General features: G+C 41.3%; 1 protein-coding gene across 1 annotated transcript in view; it reads right to left on the bottom strand.

The window, feature by feature from the left end:
• The window catches only part of LOC134354522 (dual specificity protein phosphatase CDC14A-like), a 140519-nt gene that overhangs the window by 24675 nt on the left and 93424 nt on the right, over positions 1–22420 (bottom strand). The window contains exons 11-13 of the mRNA XM_063063444.1: positions 16141–16303; positions 8365–8480; positions 5260–5307 (exon numbers count right to left, since the gene is read on the bottom strand). Coding sequence (XP_062919514.1) covers positions 5260–5307; positions 8365–8480; positions 16141–16303 — 327 coding nt within the window. The remainder of the gene's footprint in view (positions 1–5259; positions 5308–8364; positions 8481–16140; positions 16304–22420) is intronic.

The following is a 22420-nucleotide window of genomic DNA, read 5'->3' as shown; positions in this document are numbered from 1 at the left end:
ACATCTGAAGCATTTCTTTTTGTCTCATTTCTTTTTGGCAGGAAAGGAATAGAGAACCAAGCAGAATGGTGTCAGGGCAATCACCTTTTCTTCAATGTCAGCAAAACAAAAGACCTGGTTATTGATTTCAGGAAGCAGAACAGAGTACAAATTCCTTTCTGTATCTATGGTGCTGAGGTGGACGTGGCTAAGAGCATCAAGTTCCTAGGTGTAAATGTCACCAACTTGTCTTGATCCAGCCAAATAGATGCTATGGCCAAGAAAACACACTTGTGTCTTTACTTCCTCATAAGGCTCCGGAAATTCAGCAGACCCCTATTGACCCTCACAAATGTTTACAGATGCACCACAGGAAGCACCCTATCCTGGTGCATCACAGCTTGGAATGGCAACTGCTCTGCCCAAGACCGCAAGAGAGTTGTGAATGCAGCCCCGGCAATCAGGAAAATAAGCCTCCCCTCCAGTCAATCTGTTTACATTTCCTGCTACCTTGGGAAAGCAGCCAACATAATCAAGAATCCCTCATATACTAGACACTAGAATACTACAGCACAGTACAGGCCATTCAGCCCTCAATATTGTGCTGACCCATATATTCCTAAAAAAAGTACTAAACCCACACTACTCCATAACCCTCTATTTTTCTTTCATCCATGTGCCTGTCCAACAGGCTCTTAAATACCCCTAATGTCTCAGCCTCCACCACCACCCCTGGCAAGTCATTCCAGGCACCCACAACTCTCTGTGTAAAAAACTTACCCCTGATGTCTCCCCTAATCTTCCTCCTGTAACTTTGTACATATGCCCTCCAGTGTTTGCTATTCCTGCCCTGGGAAATAGGTACTGGCTATCCACCCTATCTATGCCTCTCATAATCTTGTAGACCTCTATCAAGCCTCCTCTCATCCTTCTACGCTCCAAAGAGAAAAATCCCAGCTCTGCTAACCTTGCCTCATTGGACTTGTTTTCCAATCCAGGCAACATCCTGGTAAATCTCCTCTGTAGCTTCCACACCCTTCCTATAATGAGGTGACCAAAGCTGAACACAATACTCTAAAGTGTGGTATCACCAGAGATTTGTAGAGTTGCAACATGACCTCTCTACTCTTGAACTCAGTCCCCCTATTAATGAAGCCTAGCATCCTATAGGCCTTCTTAACTATCCTATCAACCTGTGCAGCGACCTTGAGGGATGAATGGATTTGAACCCCAAGGTCCCTCTGTTCGTCCGCACTCTTAAGTAACCGACATTAACCCTGTACTCAGCTTTCTGGTTTGTCCTTCCAGAATGCATCACCTCACACTTATCCGGATTGAACTCCATCTGCCACTTTTCTGTCCAACTCTGCATCCTGTCTATATCCTCTTGTAACCTTCAACAACCTACAGCTCCATCCACAACTCCTCCAATCTTCGTGTCATCCGCAAACTTATTCACCCATCCTTCTGCCTCTTCATCCAGGTCACTTATAAAAAAAAAAAATCACAAAGAGTAGAGGTCCCAGGACAGATCCTTGCGGCACTACACTAGTCACCGACCCCCAGGCAGAATACTTTCCTTCCACTACTACCCTCTGCTTTCTTCCTGTAAGCCAATTTTTTATCCAAACAGCCAAGGTTCCACTGATCCCATGCCTCATGACTTTCTGGAGGAGTCTCTCGTGGGGGACCTTGTCAAATGCCTTACTAAAATCCATGTAGACATCTACTACCCTACTCTCATCAATCTCTTCTGTTACCTCTTCAAAAAACTCAGTTAGGCTCGTGAGGCACTTCACAAAGCTATGTTGACGATCATGAGTAGACTGTACTTCTCCAAATGCTCGTAGATCCTATCCTTAAGAATCCTTTCCAATCGTTTGCAGACCACCGACATAAGACTCACCAGTCTATAATTCCCAGGATTCTCCCTATTACCTTTTTTTAAACAAGGGAACTACATTTGCCATTCTCCAATCCTCCGGCACATCCCCTGCAGCCAAAGAGGATTCAAAGATCATAGCTACTGCTCCAGTGACCTCTTCTCTCACTTCCCACAGCAACCTGGGGTATATCACGTCCAGCCCTGGGGACTTATCAATCTTGATGTTTTTTTTAAGGTGGTCCAACACCACTTCTTCCTTAATCTCCATATTGTCCAGCACACAGGCCTGTTCTATTTCGACCTCACCCTGATCAAGGTCCTTTTCACCTGTGACTACTGAAGCAAAATATTCATTTAGGACCTCCCCAATCTCCTCCGCCTCCAGGCACATGTTGCCTTCTTTATCCTTTAGCGGCCCCACCTTCATTCTTGTCATCCTTCTGTTCTTCACATACGCATAAAACGCCTTAGGGTTCTCCTTAACCCTACATGCCAAGGCTTTCTCATGCCCCCTTCGAGCTCTCCTAAGTCCTTTCTTAAGCTCCTTCCTGGCTACCCTATATTTCTCACGAGCCCCTCCTGCATCCTTCTTCCTCTTGACGAGTTGCCTCACGTGTTTCGTCAGCCACGGTTCCCTTTACCTACCATTTTTTCCTTGTCTCAGTGGAACAAACCTATCCTGAACCCAGCACAAGTGGTCCCTAAACTTCCTCCACATTACTTCTGTGCTTTCACCCTTGAACATCTATTTCCAATTTACTCTCACTAGTTCCTGCCTCATCCCTTCATAGTTAGAGCTTCCCCAGTTAAGCACTTTCCCATTTTGTCTGTTTTTATCCTTTTCCATAGCTATGCTGAAGCTAAGAGAGTTGTGGTCCCTCTCACCAAAATGCTCCCCCACCAAGAGGTCTGCCACCTGACCAGGTTCATTACCCAGAACTAGATCCAGTTATGGCCTCTACTGTCATTGGCCGGCTGACATACTGTGTCAGGAATCCTTCTTGAACGCACCTGACAAATTCAGCCCCATCTGTCCCCCTTGCAGTCAGGAGGTACCAGTCAATATGAGGGAAGTTGAAATCACCCATAACTACAACCCTGTATTTCCTGCACCATTCTAAAATCTGCCTTCTTATCTGCTCCTCGGTGTCCCGAGGGCTATTTGGGGGCCTATAGACTACTCCCAGCACAGTGATTGATCCCTTCCTATTTCTGACTTCCAACCACACTGACTCAGTAGACACTCCCTCTGCAGCGTCCTCCCTTTCTATAGCCGTGATACTATCCCTGACCAGTAATGTTACTCCCCTCACCACCCCCCCCTTTTCTACCTCCCATCCTATTCCTCTTAAAACAACTAAACCCTGGTACCTGCATCAGCCAATCCTGCCCTTCCTCCAGCCAAGTTTTAGTAATGGCCACAACATTGTAGTTCCATATACTGATCCATGCTCTAAGTTCATCCCCTTTATTCCTAATACTCCTCATGTTGAAGTAGACACATTTCAACCCCTCTAACTGGCTACATTTTTGTTTTGTTCCCTACCTGTCCTTCTTCACCAACTCAGAACACATAGCATCATGCCCTTGTCCTTCTACCCTAATCTCTGCACTCACATTCTGATTCCCACCCCCCTGCCAAACCAGTTTAAACCCTCCCCAACAGCTCTAGCAAACCTGCCCGCTGGTCCCTTTCCAGTTCAGGTGCAGCCTGTCTTCTTTGTACAGGTCAGTCCTTCCCTAGAAGGGATCCCAATGATCCAGGAATCTGAACCCCTGCCCCCTGCACCAACTCTTCAGCCACACATTTATCTGCCATAACTTCCTGTTCCTATCCTCTCTGTCTCGGGGCACAGGCAGCAATCCCGAGATTACCACCCTTGAGGTCCTGCTTCTCTCCTAACTCCTTATATTCCTTCTTTAGGACCTCATCCCTACTCCTATCTATGTCATTGGTCCCCATGTGGACCACGACATCTGGCTGCTCCTGAGAATACCAAGAACTCGATCCCAGATATCATGGATCCTGGCACCAGGGAGGCAATAGACCATCCGGGATTCTCAATCTCTCCCACAGAACCTCTTATCTGTCCCCCTAACTATCGAATCCCCTATCACTACTGCTCTCCTCTTTTTCCTCCTTCCTTTCTGAGCTGAGGGTCCAGTCTTGATGCCAGAGACGCGACCACTACAACTTGTCCCTGGTAGGTCGTCCCCACCAACAGTATCCAAAACAGTATACTTATTGTTGATGGGAACGGCCACAGGGGTGCTCTGCTCTTTCTGTCTATTCCCCTTCCCTCTCCTGACAGTCACCCAGTTACCTCTCTCCTGACTTTTAAGGGTGACTGTCTCCCTGAAACTCCGACCTATTACTGCCTCTGCCTCCCGAATGATCCAAAGTTCATCCAGCTCCAGCTCCCTAACTCGGTTTAACAGGAGCTACAGCTGGATGCACCTTTTGCAGGTGTAGTCATCAGAGACAATTGTGCTGTCCCTGACTTCCCACATCTTACAATCGGAGCACTGGACTGCCCTATCTACTGCCTCCATTACCAACTCCGAAGTAAATTAAATTAATTTATCCCAGTCATTCGCTCTTCTCCCTCCCCTTCCATCAGTTAGAAGATACAAAAGCACAAAAGCATGCACCTTCAGGCTTAAGAACAGCTTCTATCCCACTGTTTAAGACTATTGAACTGACTTCATAAGATAAAGATGAACTCTTGATCTCTTATCTATCTCCATCACACCTTTGTAACTTATTGATTTACCTGCAGGACACTCTCTGTAACAATATCTGCATTCTGCTATTGTTTTCCTTTCAGAAAGAAAAACCAAGATAATTAGGTCAGAAAGTCCAGCACCCGGGTCCCAAAGGAGTGAAGGCTCTTCCCTAAAGGCTGCATCTTCAACTTAGCTCTTTTTTATTTCTTTACCTTAACACAAACTTCCACTTGATTTAGTTCAACTGTTTGGGGATAATTTCTTCTTTCTAAATGTTCTATGCAAATTCTGTGACAAGTCTCTTAACTTAAGCAAGTCTTTCACACTTGGGCAAGTTGTAATAGAATAGATCATAACTGACTTGGTAAACTGACATTTGGTACTATGCAATAAGGAAACTGCCATATATCTGGTTTGCAGAATTCAAGCAGGTGATCACTTTACCTAAAATCTAACTTACAAATATTGCTGAAAAAAAATACTTGTGAAATTAGCAGAATTAGAAATTCTGAAAATACAAGTGTCCAGTTATTCAAAAAAGGGGGTTTTAAGAAATTATTTCTTAATTCTTGCATTGTTCAAACTAGCTCAGTTTCACTTTTACCTGTTCTGTAATTATTTAATAATGTACTTAAGCCAGAATTATAATCATAAATATAGTTGGTTACCTGAATGGTTGTGATGGAGATCGTGAATGAATTTTCATATCATCCAGCCTTTAAAATAACAAGACATAATAATTAAAATAACCCTTATTAAATTACAATTATTCATTTATATCTCAATACGTGCATAGAATAAAGAATATAAAATCCAAATCCATGATAAATAGCTTTGTTCCAATTTTATTTTCTACAGACAGGAAATGAGTAGATGGCCATTAGTCTCTTGAAAATCCCTTAACTACATCTGTTCAATCAGCTTTGAAAATATACTAAAAATACTTCTTTGATCACTGCAATGCACATTGTAGTCATCTTTGAAGAAACATCAACAAATATGTTAAGGATAAAGAATGACATCAGTTTTTCCACTTCAATTGTCCTTCGTTATGCAAATCGTAACTTAATTATTTTTAAAATTAAAGTGCAACCCTACATCAGGCAACAAGATGAAAGGGCAGACATTAGTGAACTGAAGCTTTTTTTTTATATATTAAAAATTATGTATAACAGCTGCATTTTAACAAACACAATGATTGAGACTTGGTAGACCAATTCATAATGGCTTGGTCAAAGAAAACAGTACTGCTGGAGGGATGTTATTCTGACTGGAGATCTGTGACCAGCAACATTCTGCAGGAATACTATTTGGAGAAAAATGCAAGCTTGCAGAGGAAACAAAATTTGGCAGAGTTGTGGATAGGAAGGAAGGTTGTCAAAAGGTACAGCAGGATTGACTGCACTTGGAATATTGTGTTCAATTCTGATTGCCTCCTTTTAGTAGGGATATGGAAGGATCAGAGGGTGCAGAGGAGATTTACCAGGATACTGCCTGGATTAGAAAACATATCTTGAGAGGAGAGACTGAGCAAGCTAGGATTTTTCTATTTAGACCAAATGTTGATATCAGGTATTTTAATAGAGGCATACAAGTGTATACCTTTTTCCCAGGGCAGCAATGGCTAATACCAGAGGACATCCTTTTAAGGTGAGTGGAGAAAAGTTTAGGAGAGATGAAAGAGGTAGTTTTTTTTTAATTCCACGGAGTGCCTGGTATGCAGTGTGGTGGTTAGGTTGATATACCAGGGACACTCAAGAGGCTCGTAGATTAGCACATGGATGAAAGACAATTGGGAGGGTTATGGGGCAAGTAGAAGGGAACAGTTAGAATGACCATGGAATAGGTTAAAAGGTAGGCACAACAGCATGGGCAGAAGGGCCTGTACTGTACTGTTCTCTGCACTATGTTTGATATAGATGTTGGAAATATGGCCAAAGAAACTGCAGAAGAAATTTAATCCAGATAAGTGTGAGGTGCACTTTGGGAGGTCAAACGCAAGAGGAAAGTACAAGTAAATGGTAGGATCCTTAGGAACAATGATGCAAATAGAAATCTTAGGGTCTCCCTGAAAATGGCAACATAATTACACAAAGTTGTAAAGTCTGTATACAGTATACTCACCTCTATCACCTCAGCCATGGCGCGAGTATAAAAGTTGCAGCTGTATAAACTTAACTTAGGTCACATTTGGAGTACTGTGTAAAATTCTAGTCACCGCATTACAGGAAAGATGTGGAGGCTTTTTAAGAGGGTAAAAGAGGTTCACCAGGGTGTTGCCTGGATTGCAGTATGTTAGGTATAAAGAGAAGTTGGACAAACTTGGATTGATTTCTCTGGATCATCGAGGACTGAGGGGAGACCTGATAGAAGAACATAAAACGAGAGGCAAAGATAGGGTAGACAGTCAGTCTTTGTCTCAAGGGTAGAAACATCAAATACTAGAAAGCATAGGTTTAAGGTGAGAAGGCAAGTTTGCTCCTGCCAGCTCATCCCTTCCCCACCGATTATACAAAAATAAAAAGCATGGGAAATGTTAAAACTAGGAGTGTCTAATCCAACACTAGGATTGATCTGTAAAGACCATGGCTTCAATCCACATTTTGTTGTGGGAAACTTCTGCTACTCTGAAGTATGGAAGAGGCAAAGTATGGAAACCAAGGTGTGAGAACAGAAGGACAAGTATCTGTATGTTGGTTGATCTTTCATTGACCTCAATTTGCTGAGGACACTCACAAGGAAATGATTCTCAGGGTTGTACATAGTGACATACATGTACTTTAGATAATAAAATATACTTTGAACTTTAATCTGGACAATTCACTGGTTACTTTAAAAAATAAAAACATGGAGCTAAGCAACAGTAGTTCTACCTAGTTAAACAAAATTAGAGGAGAACTAAGCTGAACTATGTTTAGGCTGGAAAGGAAGGTTGTGAACATAAACAAAAAGGGAGGTAGTTAGAAATCACTTCAGCAGTTCCTCAGAGCAGAGGCTAGGGAAACAGGTAAGAATATAAAATGCACAAAAGTAATCACTCAGAAACTTGATATGATTCTTGGAAGGACAATCAAAACAGCAGCATTTTAAATAGAGATGTGAAAAGTGGAACAAGGCAAGAATTCCAGAGAAGTAGGAACCTAATCCACTGCGCAAATTAGAGTTGAACACTACTACGGTCCTGTAATAAGAATACAGACATTAAGGTTTAGAAAAAAAAGATATTAGAAGAAAACCCAAAATGGCTCAGTAAATTCTGAGATGGCAGCTAATAATCAAAAAATTAGGTATCAGAAAGAGTAACTGTTGCAAAACAGTAGATGCATTTGAGACAATAGATGAACAGAAGAAAATGGAGGAATATAAGAGTATGTTGACAAGGTAGAATAAAAATAAGACAGAAAACTCATATGGAATTATAAACATTGACAGACTAGATCTGTGTGCTATACAAAACATAATACTGAAACAGTCATGTATACATTCAAGTGTTATATGTTCTTTTAGATCACATTTTGTTAGAGAATTAATTCTATATTCTATTAATCTGCATTTCATATGCAGGAATACAGATCACAAAATTTTTTCCAGAGTTGTCAAAACAGTAAGTTTTGGTGTTAAATTTAATGAGCTCGGTAGGTGAAGTAGCAATTCAATAATGAGATATGGACTAAATGTATTCAAACTCACACCTAAAATTTCTATAACATTTATACCCACTTAAGAATTTTATTGGCACCTACTACTTCATTTATCATTTATTAAGGCATTACCTTAATGTTCCAGTTGTTGCTGATCGTGGTTGTCTCCTACATTTCAAGGCACGAAGTTTATCTCCCTGAGTCATATAATTTGTTGTTGCAGGATTTCCATCTTCAGGATAATTGTTCTTTCAAAGGAAAGCAAAACAGATTTAGATCATGAGTTATCTTAAAAACTAATTTTTTAACTTAAAGGAAAGCTGCAGCATTGTTTTTGAGAAGTGGCCATACTGATGGTTAAGAGGACAGTAGTATTTGCACTGGAACATCCCTTTCAACAGTGCAGCACTACGGCACTTCGGTGTATGTGTATTGTTGATGCATTGCAATATTGTTCAGAAATAAACCAGGATGCTAGAATGTAGTTACTGTATGGTCCAGTAATACAAAATATACAAAGGACTGAACTATGGAGTGGAAATAAAAGACTGAAATATTTGTGGCAGGAAAAAAAAACTCTTAACACTGGTATTCCTTTCAATCAGATCATGGCTCTTTTATAACTAAATAGTCATTCAGCTACCTTTACTTCCTATCCTTTGGTGTAGTTATCTCACAAGAGTGTGATATTATTAATCTAGAAAATTACCCACTACCACACCATTTTTGGAGAAAGAATATCACCCATTTCCATTATGTTTTGTGTGAACAAGTGTATCATGAATTCTGTCCAAAATTATAATCACTAGGTTTAAATTGTGCTGGGCTCTCACATAAGAGCACCTAATCCCACTGTACTGAAAACTGAATTATTTTAAGAACATACTTTGCTCACCTTCAACATTCCAAACTCAAGACAGTTAAAACCTAGTTTATTCAATACACCTTCATAACTTAACTTGATTGCATTCTTTAAATGGCTCAACTTGCCCTTATCATACAAAACTGTTTCTCCACTTAACCTCAAAATAACTTCAAGGAAGTAGTACCTTCTACTTTTCTTTCCTCCTGTAATTTAAATTGCATCTTAGCCATACTGTATATCCAGTTACACTGAGTTTCCTGCCAGCAAAGATACTAAAAGTCCGTATTTTGTCATGATCTGAATGAATCTGCACATTTTACCAATGACAAAAACCAAAGCCTTCCCAATGAGCTTTCGTTAGTAGAGACACGATTCCTGTGACCTAAGCTCAATACTGTCTCCTACTACTGCCTGCATGGAATTTGCACACTCTCCGTGATCATGTGGGTTTCCTCTGGGTGTTCAATTTCCACCCACTCAGAATTCAAAAATATGCAGAATGGTAGGTTAATTGGCCATTGTACATTGCACCTCATTTGAAAATGAGTGTTAGCATATGGGGGAATTGATGAAAATATGCAGATAATAAGGGATGCTTGATGGTTGGCCCAGTTTTGATGTGCTGACGCATCTATTTCCATGTGGTATGACTATGATTCTACGTTGAAAGGACATTAGCATTCTTCCGAACACTGTCACACAATACTTACTCAACCCAAATTCTTCTAAGCAAATCTTAATCTGAATTATTTTGTTTTGCTCATTGGTCTTTGTTATAATTCACTCCAATACCTAGTTTACAAATCCATTTTACACAATCTATGCAACAATCCCCATGGTCCTGCCATCCTCCATATCCTACTGTTCAGACTTCACCAATCTTTAAAAAAAAAATCTCCTTTCTAAAATACCTTTAATGATTTAGCTTACAAAACACTCTGTAAGAAGAAATTCCAATGTGGCTCAATATTAAATGACCAGCCCATTATTTTGTTATAATGCCCCTTGCCTGTGTTCTGCTATAGTGGAAACTTCTTAGCATCTAGTGCATCATGCCCCATTAGGATCATTGACGTTTCAATAAGATTATGCCTTCATTCTTCTCAACTTCAAAATGCCAAAGGTCTAGTCATTTATATAGATCAAGGAAACAAAATAAAAGCTTTACTATGCATTGCAAGGCTGGAGAATCTGTAACATAAACAGAAGTACAAAATTAAAAACAGCTCTTGAGCTCAATACAACCACAGCTGATTCTACCTTAAAGACTTAATATTTTTGGATATTCAAGCTGAACCTGACAGATAATCTGGTCTTGTTGGATGGTCAGGTTCATATTAACTATTTTTGGTCTGAACTAATGCTGATTTGTCTTACAGAACCATTTTAGCCTGTACCATTTTGTCATTTAAAAAGAACCTAAACTACTTCAGGTGCAAACGTGAAAAGCATTATTTGTGCTTTAAACAACATCATTTATCATGCGTCGCAGCTGCAGTGCTACATTCTGTATTTATATCACATTACTCAAATTTGCGTCTTCAAAATATAAAAACAAGGGTGCCAACAGATAATACCCAAGTGATGGAATTACCTTCTTTAATATAGAGTATTAAAAAGTTTGTATTCTGTCCATTCCCTATAAGCTTAACACTTTCTAATTCACTATCAACATTAATGACCTATTGATAGCAAAAAAAATGAGATCTACTTGAACAAATGAAGTACTTTTAACAGCTCTTCATAAATACTCAAAACTCGCTCTTATTTTTTTTTAAACTTGTAAAGTCTGTACCCGAAGGAAAAGGAGAGGAAAGTCCAAGTTTTATAAAAGAATAATCCATGCAAATACATTGGTAACACTCTCTCATATTGAAGTTATTAAAGTGTAAATGATTAAGGAAAAGAAAAAGTACCAGGAATTATTTAAATGTATTATCAAGAAAAGGCTTTACTTGGGAAACAAGTAACAGCATAAAATTTAGATATACACACAAGCAAATTAATTTGTTAGCTGTCTGAGTTTATTAAATACTATTTATACTGTCAGCAAGGATAAGCTGAAACCATAGCATCTTACTCACTATGGCTGGTCAGAACCATTGTGTAATGTTGGAAAGACAAGAAAAAAAAGATACTGGCTGCTGAATGTAAACATATACATACTGTATACCTCACAAAGAAAAACATTCTCTAAAAGTTGTATTCTAATATATGTTTGAGATGCAAATCAAGTTCAACCATAGCATCATTTTCATATCTGCTTCACCTTTTAAAAAAACAGTTGCATTATGATTACTGACTTTAGTACAACCAAATCATAACTGGTGCAAGAGAAAGACAAAACTAAAATTCTATTCTGAAATAGGCCAAGGAAGCATCTGTAATTACAAAGTGCTTACTAAACAAAAATGTGCCAAGGTGTACTATAAAGGCATCTGTAGTCTTGCGAGACCATGGATCTGCACCTGGAAAGTCTTCACTCTCCAGGGTGCAGGCCTGGGCAAGGTTGTATGGAAGACCAACAGGTGTCCATGCAGCAAGTCTCCCCTCTCCACGACACCAATGTTGTCCAAGGGAAGGACATTAGGACCCATACAGCTTGGCACCGGTGTCGTCACAGAGCAATGTGTGATTAAGTGCCTTGCTCAAGGACACAACACGTTGCCTCAGCTGGGGCTCGAACTCACGACCTTCAGGTCACTAGTCCAATGCCTTAACCACTTGGCCACGTGCCCACAAAGTGTACTACAATATCAACATTAAATAATATTGTTCATCAAGCATTGTTTAGAAGATACTAGTGTACTTAACTTAAATACCAAGAGGAAAGAAAGATAGAGGTATGCAAAATTTGGAAATTCTAGAATAAGCAGAGAATTCTAGAATTAATCACGGAATTAACTGATAGTTGAAATATGCTCTATGTGCTTTTGAGTGAGTTTGTGGAATGATAAAAACTAACCAGGAGAAAACTGAAATAATCAAATCTAATAAAACATGCATGAATAAGATTTAGAGCAAATAAGCAGAGGTCATGTGGATTCAGTTAATGAGTTAATGTTTGAGGTGGAAATGCCATGTCAGAATAAAGTTCAGTTTACTACATATACGATCTGAAGGGAACCATGTTCCACAATTTATTTAATTATCGACAAGTGTACCATATGAAAGTTGCATGTAAAATTCTGCATGCTATTCTGCAAAATGCAATGCCAATGCTTATGTGAAGTATTAGAAAGTACCCACATCAACCTTGTTTAAGTTGCATTTCTACCAGATAGCTAAAAAAAAAACAAACTCTTCTCTAGGGAGGGGAATCTTCAGATTTCCATTTTTTAAAAAATGTGAACTGGTTTCTGAATTCACTTCTAAACACTCTACATGCCTTTTAGTCTTTTCACCAGAATTACCAAAGTAGTTTCTCCCCATGGAGAAATTTAACATTACGAAATCTACTTCATATTTCCAATTCCATTACAAACTTTAACATTATACATATAAATTATAGAATATATAAACAGACATAGGATAATATTTCAAAGAATTGTCTCAGGAATTGTGCTTGACCTGAAAATAGTTGCTCAATTTTCTCCTTTTAAATAATTTTTCCAAATTGAAAGAAATGAAAATAGAAAGTTCCACAATTTAAAATTTCTACAGAAAAAGTTCTTAAAATTTAAAATTATTAATATAAATTGTTAACAACTATGATTGTGACACTAATTCTTATGGTACATCACTTTTGAATCATACTGCTGAGGTGACCTCTTCTCAAATCAGCTCTAGACAGCTACATCTCCACAACCGTGTAAATTAACGTGCAAGTTATTTTCCATGTATATTGAGGAAAAAGTGAAATAAGAAGGTCTGGCATTAAAAACAGACAAATTTTACTTCTCTTCCAACATGAGCTGATGAAATATTTTGAAGTATAGCCACTAATTTAGGTTGTACAACAATTCTCATAGAAATAGCAATATGAAAACAACCAAATAACTTTCTTTACACAAGTGGCATTAGCTAGGATATTAGAGATAATTCTCCTGCTCTTCTTCAAAAAAATCTCTAGGGTTCTTTTCAGTCTATGAAGAGAACAGATGAGACCTAAATATTAATGTCTCACTGGACATCTCACACAAGAACGAATTTAAGTGCAGACCATCATTACAGTGCTCATATTCTTGAAATGGATCTTAAACATGAAACTTAGATACGAATTCAACCAGGTGAATTACAGACAACACCAACACATACATAAATTAGTCAATATATAGTTGCCACAATCAAACTGATAGTTTCCCTCTCAGGGTCACCAGATTGGATGATGCACACTACATCTAATTAAAATTAAATGGAACATTGCTGTTGAAATGTATCCTATTAACTCAAGTATCATTCATCTATGCATAAACATTTCTAAGGCATGTCTGGGAGTAGGAGCGAGTGTAGTTGCTATTACTAGAAGATGCTTGGGAAGCTGAAAGGTCTGAAGGTCAATAAGTCACAAGGACCAGATGGACTACATGCCAGGGTCTGAAAGAAGTGGCTGAAGAGATTGTGGTGGCATTAGTAAAGATCTTTCAAGAATCACTAGATTCTGGAATGGTTCCGGCGGACTGAAAAATTGCAAATATCACTCCACTCCAAGAATGAAGAGAGGCAGATGAAAGGAAGTTATAGGCCAGTTAGCCTGACTTCAGTGGTTAGGAAGGTGCTAGAGTCCATTATTAAGGATGAGGTTGCAGGGTATCTGGAGGCACATGATAAACCAGGCCAAAGTTAGCATGGTTTCCTTAGGGGGAAACCTTGCCTGACAAATCAGTTAGAATTCTTTTGAGGAAATAGCAGGCAGGACAGACAAAGGAGAGTGAGTAGATATTGCTTACTTGTATTTTCAGAAGGCCTTTGACAAGATGCCACAAATCGGGCTGCTTAACAAGAGCCCATGCTACTACAGGAGAGATACTAGCATGAACAGAGGATTAGCCGACTGATAGGAGGCAAAGAGTGGAAATAAGAGTGTGCTTGCAACACTGTGTGTCCGACAGAGTAATCAGCAGCACTGGGGCTCCACAGGGGACTGTCTTGTCTCCCTTTCTCTTCACCATTTACACCTCGGACTTCAACTACTGCACAGAGTCTTGTCATCTTCAGAAGTTTCCTGATGACTCTGCCATAGTTGGATGCATCAGCAAGGGAGATGAGGTTGAGTACAGGGCTACTGTAGGAAACTTTGTCGCATGGTGTGAGCAGAATTATCTGCAGCTTAATGTGAAAAAGACTAAGGAGCTGGTGGTAGACTTGAGGAGAGCTAAGGTACCGTTGACCCCTGTTTCCATCCAGGGGGTCAGTGTGGACATGGTGGAGGATTACAAATATCTGGGGATACGAATTGACAATAAACTGGACTGGTTAAAGAACACTGAGGCTGTCTATAAGAAGGGTCAGAGCCGTCTCTATTTCCTGAGGAGACTGAGGTCCTTTAACATCTACCGGACGATGCTGAGGATGTTCTACGAGTCTGTGGTGGCCAGTGCTATCATGTTTGCTGTTGTGTGCTGGGGCAGCAGGCTGAGGGTGGCAGACACCAACAGAATCAACAAACTCATTCGTAAGGCCAGTGATGTTGTGGGGCTGGAACTGAACTCTCTCACGGTGGTGTCTGAAAAGAGGATGCTGTCTAAGTTGCATGCCATCTTGGTTAATGTCTCCCATCCACTACATAATGTACTGGGTGGGCACAGGAGTACATTCAGCCAGAGACTCATTCCACCGAGATGCAGCACAGAGCGTCATCGGAAGTCATTCCTGCCTGTGGCCATCAAACTTTACAACTCCTCCCTTGGAGGGTCAGACACCCTGAGCCAATAGGCTAGTCCTGGACTTATTTCATAATTTACTGGCATAATTTACATATTACTATTTAACTATTTATGGTTCTATTACTATTTATTATTTATGGTGCAACTGTAACGAAAACCAATTTCCCCAGGATCAATAAAGTATGACTATGACTATGACTAAAGAGGACCTATTCTGTTTGGCTGCCGATGACAAATGGTGCTCTGCAGGGCAAGGTATTGTGACTGCTTCTTTCCATGTTATATGTCAACAATTTAAATGATGGAATTCATGGCTTTGTGGTCAGGTTTGCAGACAGTACAAAGATAGGTGGAGGGTCAAGTAGTGTTGAGGAAGCAGGGAGTCTTCAGGAGGTCTTACACACATTGGGAGAATGGGCAAAGTAGTGGCAAATGGATTCTAGGGTAGAAAAGCATGACCTTGATAGAAGGAATAAAGGTGTAGAGTATGTTCTAAATGGGAAAAAAATTCAAAAGTAAGAGGTACATAGGAACTGAAGTCCTTCTGCAGGTTAACTTGCAAGTTGAGTTGGTAGTAAGGAAGGCAAATGTAATGTTAGCAGTCATTTTGAGAGGACTAGAATACAAGAACAAAGATGTGATGCTGTGGCTTTATAAGGCACTGGCTAGACTGGATGCAGTACTGTAAGCAGTTTTGGGCCTGTTGTCTAAGAAAAAATGTGCTAACATTAGAGAAGGTCCAGAGGAGGTTCACGAGAATGATTCTAGGAATGAATGGGTTAACATATGAAGAGTATTTGATGGCTCTGAGCTTGGACTCACCGGAGTTTAGAAGAATGGGGCTGGGGGGGAGAGAGAGAATGTTTCCTCTAGAGGGTAAGCCTATGACCAGAGGGCACAGTCTCAGATAGAGGGATGTCCATTTCAAACAGAGATGAGCAGGAATTCCTTTAGCCGGGGGGAGGTTAATTTGTGGAATTCATTGTCACAACTGGTCGTGGTTGCCAAGTCATTGAGTAGATTTAAAGTAGAGGTTGAAAGGTTCTTGATTAGTCAGGGTGTCAAAGGTTACAGGGAGAAGGCAGGAGAATGAGGTTGAGGGGAATAATAAATCAGCTGTGATAGAATGGTGGAGCAGATCCAATGGACCAATTAGCCTAATTCTGCTCCTATGCCTTATGGTCTAAATGAAAATACAGACTCTGGAAACTTCCTTACCTCCAAACTCTTGTCTATAGAATGCATCTTCATGTTTCCACCAAGACAGAGATTATCAATGCCGGAAATAATCTGGTTTAATCCAGTGCACTCTTTATCCATAGCCCGCCGTTTCTTCACGGACCTGTAAATATCACCTTCAAGCCACATGTGACCTTGTTTCCTACAGACAAATCACAGAGTCAAAATAGTCTTTCATTACTTTTCAAGCCTTTATACTCAAAACAAGCTGGAAAGGGAAAAAAAAACTTAATGATAGAATTTAAGTGCCACTGAACAAAAGTACTGTGGTGGAATTAAACTGAGCACAAACCCACCCTAATTCTCATATGCAATGATTCTCTGTAGATTTTGTCAGAAGTTTAGAATCTAAAAGTTTCACACCTACATGGTACATATGCACTTTAACAAAATGAAGTTCAACGTTATTTCTAATACATTGAAAATTTGTCCCTGAAGAATTTTTGAACTGCACCTTTCAAAAAAAACTTATTTTTGTATAAGCAGAACTGAATGCCAGAAGACCATCAAAAACTTGTGGAATTTGCAGTTTCCTAAACACATACTAATTCATTACTAATCTGTACCATCAGAAACAAGGCTCAAAAATCATGTTGACTGTTGCTAGAAGTCAGAATAACAATGAGTTTCAATGACACACTGGCTTCCATTCAAAGCAAAAGAGTTAATTACAGAACTATTAAACCATATGCAATGTCAAATAAGTAAAAATTAAGAATATTATTCTAAAAGTCACAGCAAATGATTTGGAATAGATTTGTAAATCTTATTACAGGTTTCCCCCACCATCCGAAGGTAGAGCGTTCCTATGAAACGGTTCGTAAGCCGGAATGTCGTAAAGCGAAGAAGCAATTACCATTTATTTATATGGGAAAATTTTGTGAGCGTTCCCAGACCCAAAAATAACCTACCAAGTCATGCCAAATAACACATAAAACCTAAAATAACAGTAACATATAGTAAAAGCAGTAATGATATGATAAATACACAGCTTATATAAAGTAGACAACATACATCAAAGTTGCTGGTGAACGCAGCAGGCCAGGCAGCATCTATAGGAAGAGGCGCAGTCGACGTTTCAGGCCGAGACCCTTCGTCAGGACTAACTGAAGGAAGAGTGAGTAAGGGATTTGAAAGCTGGAGGGGGAGGGGGAGATGCAAAATGATAGGAGAAGACAGGAGGGGGAGGGATGGAGCCGAGAGCTGGACAGGTGATAGGCAGAAGGGGATACGAGAGGATCATTGGGACAGGAGGTCTGGGAAGAAAGACGGGGGGGGGGGGGTGACCCAGAGGATGGGCAAGAGGTATATTCAGAGGGACAGAGGGAGAAAAAGGAGAGTGAGAGAAAGAATGTGTGCATTAAAAAGAGTAACAGATGGGGTACGAGGGGGAGGTGGGGCCTAGCGGAAGTTAGAGAAGTCAATGTTCATGCCATCAGGTTGGAGGCTACCCATACGGAATATAAGGTGTTGTTCCTCCAACCTGAGTGTGGCTTCATCTTTACAGTAGAGGAGGCCGTGGATAGACATGTCAGAATGGGAATGGGATGTGGAATTAAAATGTGTGGCCACTGGGAGATCCTGCTTTCTCTGGCGGACAGAGCGTAGATGTTCAGCAAAGCGGTCTCCCAGTCTGCGTCGGGTCTCACCAATATATAAAAGGCCACATCGGGAGCACCGGACGCAGTATATCACCCCAGTCGACTCACAGGTGAAGTGATGCCTCACCTGGAAGGACTGTTTGGGGCCCTGAATGGTGGTAAGGGAGGAAGTGTAAGGGCATGTGTAGCACTTGTTCCGCTTACACGGATAAGTGCCAGGAGGGAGATCAGTGGGGAGGGATGGGGGGGACGAATGGACAAGGGAGTTGTGTAGGGAGCGATCCCTGCGGAATGCAGAGGGGGGGGGAGGGAAAGATATGCTTACTGGTGGGATCCCGTTGGAGGTGGCGGAAGTTACGGAGAATAATATGTTGGACCCGGAGGCTGGTGGGGTGGTAGGTGAGGACCAGGGGAACCCTATTCCTAGTGGGGTGGTGGGAGGATGGAGTGAGAGCAGATGTACGTGAAATGGGGGAGATGCGTTTAAGAGCAGAGTTGATAGTGGAGGAAGGGAAGCCCCTTTCTTTAAAATGGGGGAGATGCGTTTAAGAGCAGAGTTGATAGTGGAGGAAGGGAAGCCCCTTTCTTTAAAAAATTTTTTAAAGAAAGGGGCTTCCCTTCCTCCACTATCAACTCTGCTCTTAAACGCATCTCCCCCATTTCACGTACATCTGCTCTCACTCCATCCTCCCACCACCCCACTAGGAATAGGGTTCCCCTGGTCCTCACCTACCACCCCACCAGCCTCCGGGTCCAACATATTATTCTCCGTAACTTCCGCCACCTCCAACGGGATCCCACCAGTAAGCATATCTTTCCCTCCCCCCCCTCTGCATTCCGCAGGGATCGCTCCCTACACAACTCCCTTGTCCATTCGTCCCCCCCATCCCTCCCCACTGATCTCCCTCCTGGCACTTATCCGTGTAAGCGGAACAAGTGCTACACATGCCCTTACACTTCCTCCCTTACCACCATTCAGGGCCCCAAACAGTCCTTCCAGGTGAGGCATCACTTCACCTGTGAGTCGACTGGGGTGATATACTGCGTCCGGTGCTCCCGATGTGGCCTTTTATATATTGGTGAGACCCGACGCAGACTGGGAGACCGCTTTGCTGAACATCTACGCTCTGTCCGCCAGAGAAAGCAGGATCTCCCAGTGGCCACACATTTTAATTCCACATCCCATTCCCATTCTGACATGTCTATCCACGGCCTCCTCTACTGTAAAGATGAAGCCACACTCAGGTTGGAGGAACAACACCTTATATTCCGTATGGGTAGCCTCCAACCTGATGGCATGAACATTGACTTCTCTAACTTCCGCTAGGCCCCACCTCCCCCTCGTACCCCATCTGTTACTCTTTTTTATGCACACATTCTTTCTCTCACTCTCCTTTTTCTCCCTCTGTCCCTCTGAATATACCTCTTGCCCATCCTCTGGGTCACCCCCCCTCCGTCTTTCTTCCCAGACCTCCTGTCCCATGATCCTCTCGTATCACCTGTCCAGCTCTCGGCTCCATCCCTCCCCCTCCTGTCTTCTCCTATCATTTTGCATCTCCCCCTCCCCCTCCAGCTTTCAAATCCCTTACTCACTCTTCCTTCAGTTAGTCCTGACGAAGGGTCTCGGCCTGAAACATCGACTGCGCCTCTTCCTATAGATGCTGCCTGGCCTGCTGCGTTCACCAGCAACTTTGATGTATGTTGCTTGAATTTCCAGCATCTGCAGAATTCCTGTTGTTTATATAAAGTAGAAGTACTTTTCCACAATCATTGCTTGAACTGTTCTCCGTAGTAAAAATCTCACGCAAGCGCTGTCGGCAGAAACACGGCGCAAGCGCCATCGGCAAAAACACGGTGCAAGCGCTCTCCAGTAACCTTTAAGCTATGAAGCTGCCAAATCATACCAAATAACACGTAAAAATACACAGCCAATATAAAGTAGAAATAATGTATGTACAGTGTAGTATCACTTATGGGAATCGGGAAGACAGCGAGCACACTGATAATGGTGTGTTAGGCTGAGTTGTTGGAGCTTGGGTGGTGCAGTGGCCCCCACTCTCCGGGCAGCAAACTGATACCGATCCACGAAGCATGCAGCGGTAGCCGGAAGGCGCACAGCACATCTTTAAGAAAAAAGCCAAAATAAACAAGCTAATTAATTACGTGCTGGGCGATACCTAATTAATTAGCATGTTTATTTCGGATCTTTTCTTAAAGATGAGCTGTGTGCCTCCCGGCTACCGCTGCATTCTCCTCAAATCTGTATCTGTCCGTGGCCTGGGTATTGGGGTGGTGGGACACTGAGGTGTCATCTCATCATTGTCTGTTTCCATTAGAGCAGGCAGCTCATCTTCTCCTATGACTGCCCTCCTCCATGTCGAAGGTCGAGGTTCGTCGTCTGCTGTGGAAGGCTTGCTTGACTGCTGAGCCCCGCGCATTTTTCTATCATACAGTTCTTTGTAAGGACTCAAACCATCCTGCAAATATGCCCTAAACCTATGTACCCTTTCAAAATTAAAGTCATACTTTATCATTACTCATTCGGTTTCGATTGTTATCCTTTCCTCTTCCAATTGCATCAGCTCTTCATCTATCAGTTCTTGGTCATGGGATGCCAAAACCTCTTCAACATCATCTTCGTCAGCTTCCACAAGCCAAACTCACTTAGTCCTTACTTCGTTCACCACGATCGAAACACTTAATTATGTCTAGTTTTACGCTAAGTGTAACACCCTTATGAGCTCTTTCAGGCTTTTCCGATACCATAGAACTCATCTTGCTAACGGCTGCTCACAGGCACGTGTTTAAGCAATGCTGGCTGGAATGCCACTCCGAATCCGGGGGAGAGTGGCTGCTCGGGCCACGCGCTGTCTTTTAGCGCGCGCTGATTTTTTTCGCGCACTGTTTTTTCATAACAGTGAAACCACTTTCTGTTAGCGAAATCAGGGTACTAATGTAGGTCTTTCGTAACAGTGAGGTTTCATAAAGTAAACGTTCGAAAAGTGAGGGACACCTGTATTCCAGTATCAGACACCAAAATTACTATTAAAATTGTTTGCTTAAGCCAAAAGAATTCAGGTCAAGCTTTAGTATACTTAAATTAGTATATACTTGGAATTGCCAGAATAGTTTTTATCTGGTTACTTTATACAGAATGGAAGCAAGTCAACTGACAAGAAATAATGCTTCAATTTGCAATACCATTCAAAAGGTATCTAGTGTAGTATCTTTTTTCAGATTTAATATCACTGGCCTACATTGTGAAATTTGTTGTTTTATGGCAGTAATACATAATAATAAAAATACTATAAGTTGCAATAAGTCTAGGTAAACATTAAATAAGTGATCCAATAAAAGAGGAAAAAAGTGAAGTAGTGTTTATGGATTCATTGCCCATTCAAAAATGTGATGGCAGAGGGCAAGAAATGGCTCCCAAAACACTGACTGTGTGTCTTCAGGCTCCAGAACCTACTCAATTGTAGCAATGTGAAGGGAGCATGTCCTGGGATGATGGATGCCACCTTTTTGAGAGATTTGTCTTTTGAAGGTGTCCTCAATGCTGGGGAGGTTGGAGGCCATGATGGAGCTCGCTGAGTTTACAACTTTCCACAGCTTCTTCTGATTTGTGCAGTTGCTCTTCTATACCAGACGGTGATGCAACCAGTTAAAATGCTCTCAAAGTACATCTATAGAAATTTGTGAGCATCTTTGGTGACATACCAAGTCTCCTCAAAATCCTAATGAAATATAACCGTTGTCATGCCTTCATTGTAATTGTAAATGTTGCGCCCAGGCTAGATCTTCAGAGATGTTGACAGCCAGGAACCTGAAACTGATCACCCTTTCCACTGTTGATCCTTCGATGAGGACTGGTGTGTGTTCCCTTAACTTCCCCTTTCTAAATTCCACAATCAATTCCTTGGTCTTACTGACATTGAATGCAAGGATGTTGTTGTAATACCACTCAACTAAATGATATATCTCACTCCTGTACACCTCCTTGTCACCATCTGAAATTCAGTCAATAGCTGTGTCCTCGGCAAATTTATAGATGACATTTGAGCTTACCTAGCCACATTGTCGTGAAAGTAGAGAGAGTAGTGCAGTGGGCTAAACACACATCCTTAAGGATAAGATGTCAGTGAAGAGGAGATGTTAATTGTGATCCACACAGACTGGTCTCCCGATGAGGAAATCAAGGATCCAATTGCAGAGGGAGGTACACAGTCCCAGGTTTTAGAGCTTCCTGATTAGAACTGAGGGTACTAGTACATTGAATGCTGAGCTGTAATCAATAAATAGCAGCATGACACAGACATTACTATTTGCCAGCTATCATTCTTACCCTTGGCCATTAGCTCTATAATGAGTTAAGCTATAGTGGGGGAAATGATTCCCCCCCCCCCATTAGACAGATTGAGGTAACGTATTTTTTATTCTTTCTTATTTCTCTTCTATTATTTGTATATCTGCACTTGTAATGCTACCCTGAATAAAGTATCTATCTATCCAAGACGAGGTGAAGAACCAGTGTGATTTCATCCACCTTGAACCTATTGTGGCTGACCTAGATCCTTGCTTAGCAGAAGCTGAATCCTGCCATCACCAACCTCTCAAAGCACTTCATCACAGTAGATGTGAGTGCGAAGGAGCAATGA

This window comes from Mobula hypostoma, chromosome 12 (assembly GCF_963921235.1).
Source record: "Mobula hypostoma chromosome 12, sMobHyp1.1, whole genome shotgun sequence".
Lineage (NCBI taxonomy): Eukaryota > Metazoa > Chordata > Chondrichthyes > Myliobatiformes > Myliobatidae > Mobula > Mobula hypostoma.
Note: the sequence above shows the minus strand (reverse complement) of the source record. Positions and strands in the feature narration are given on the sequence as shown.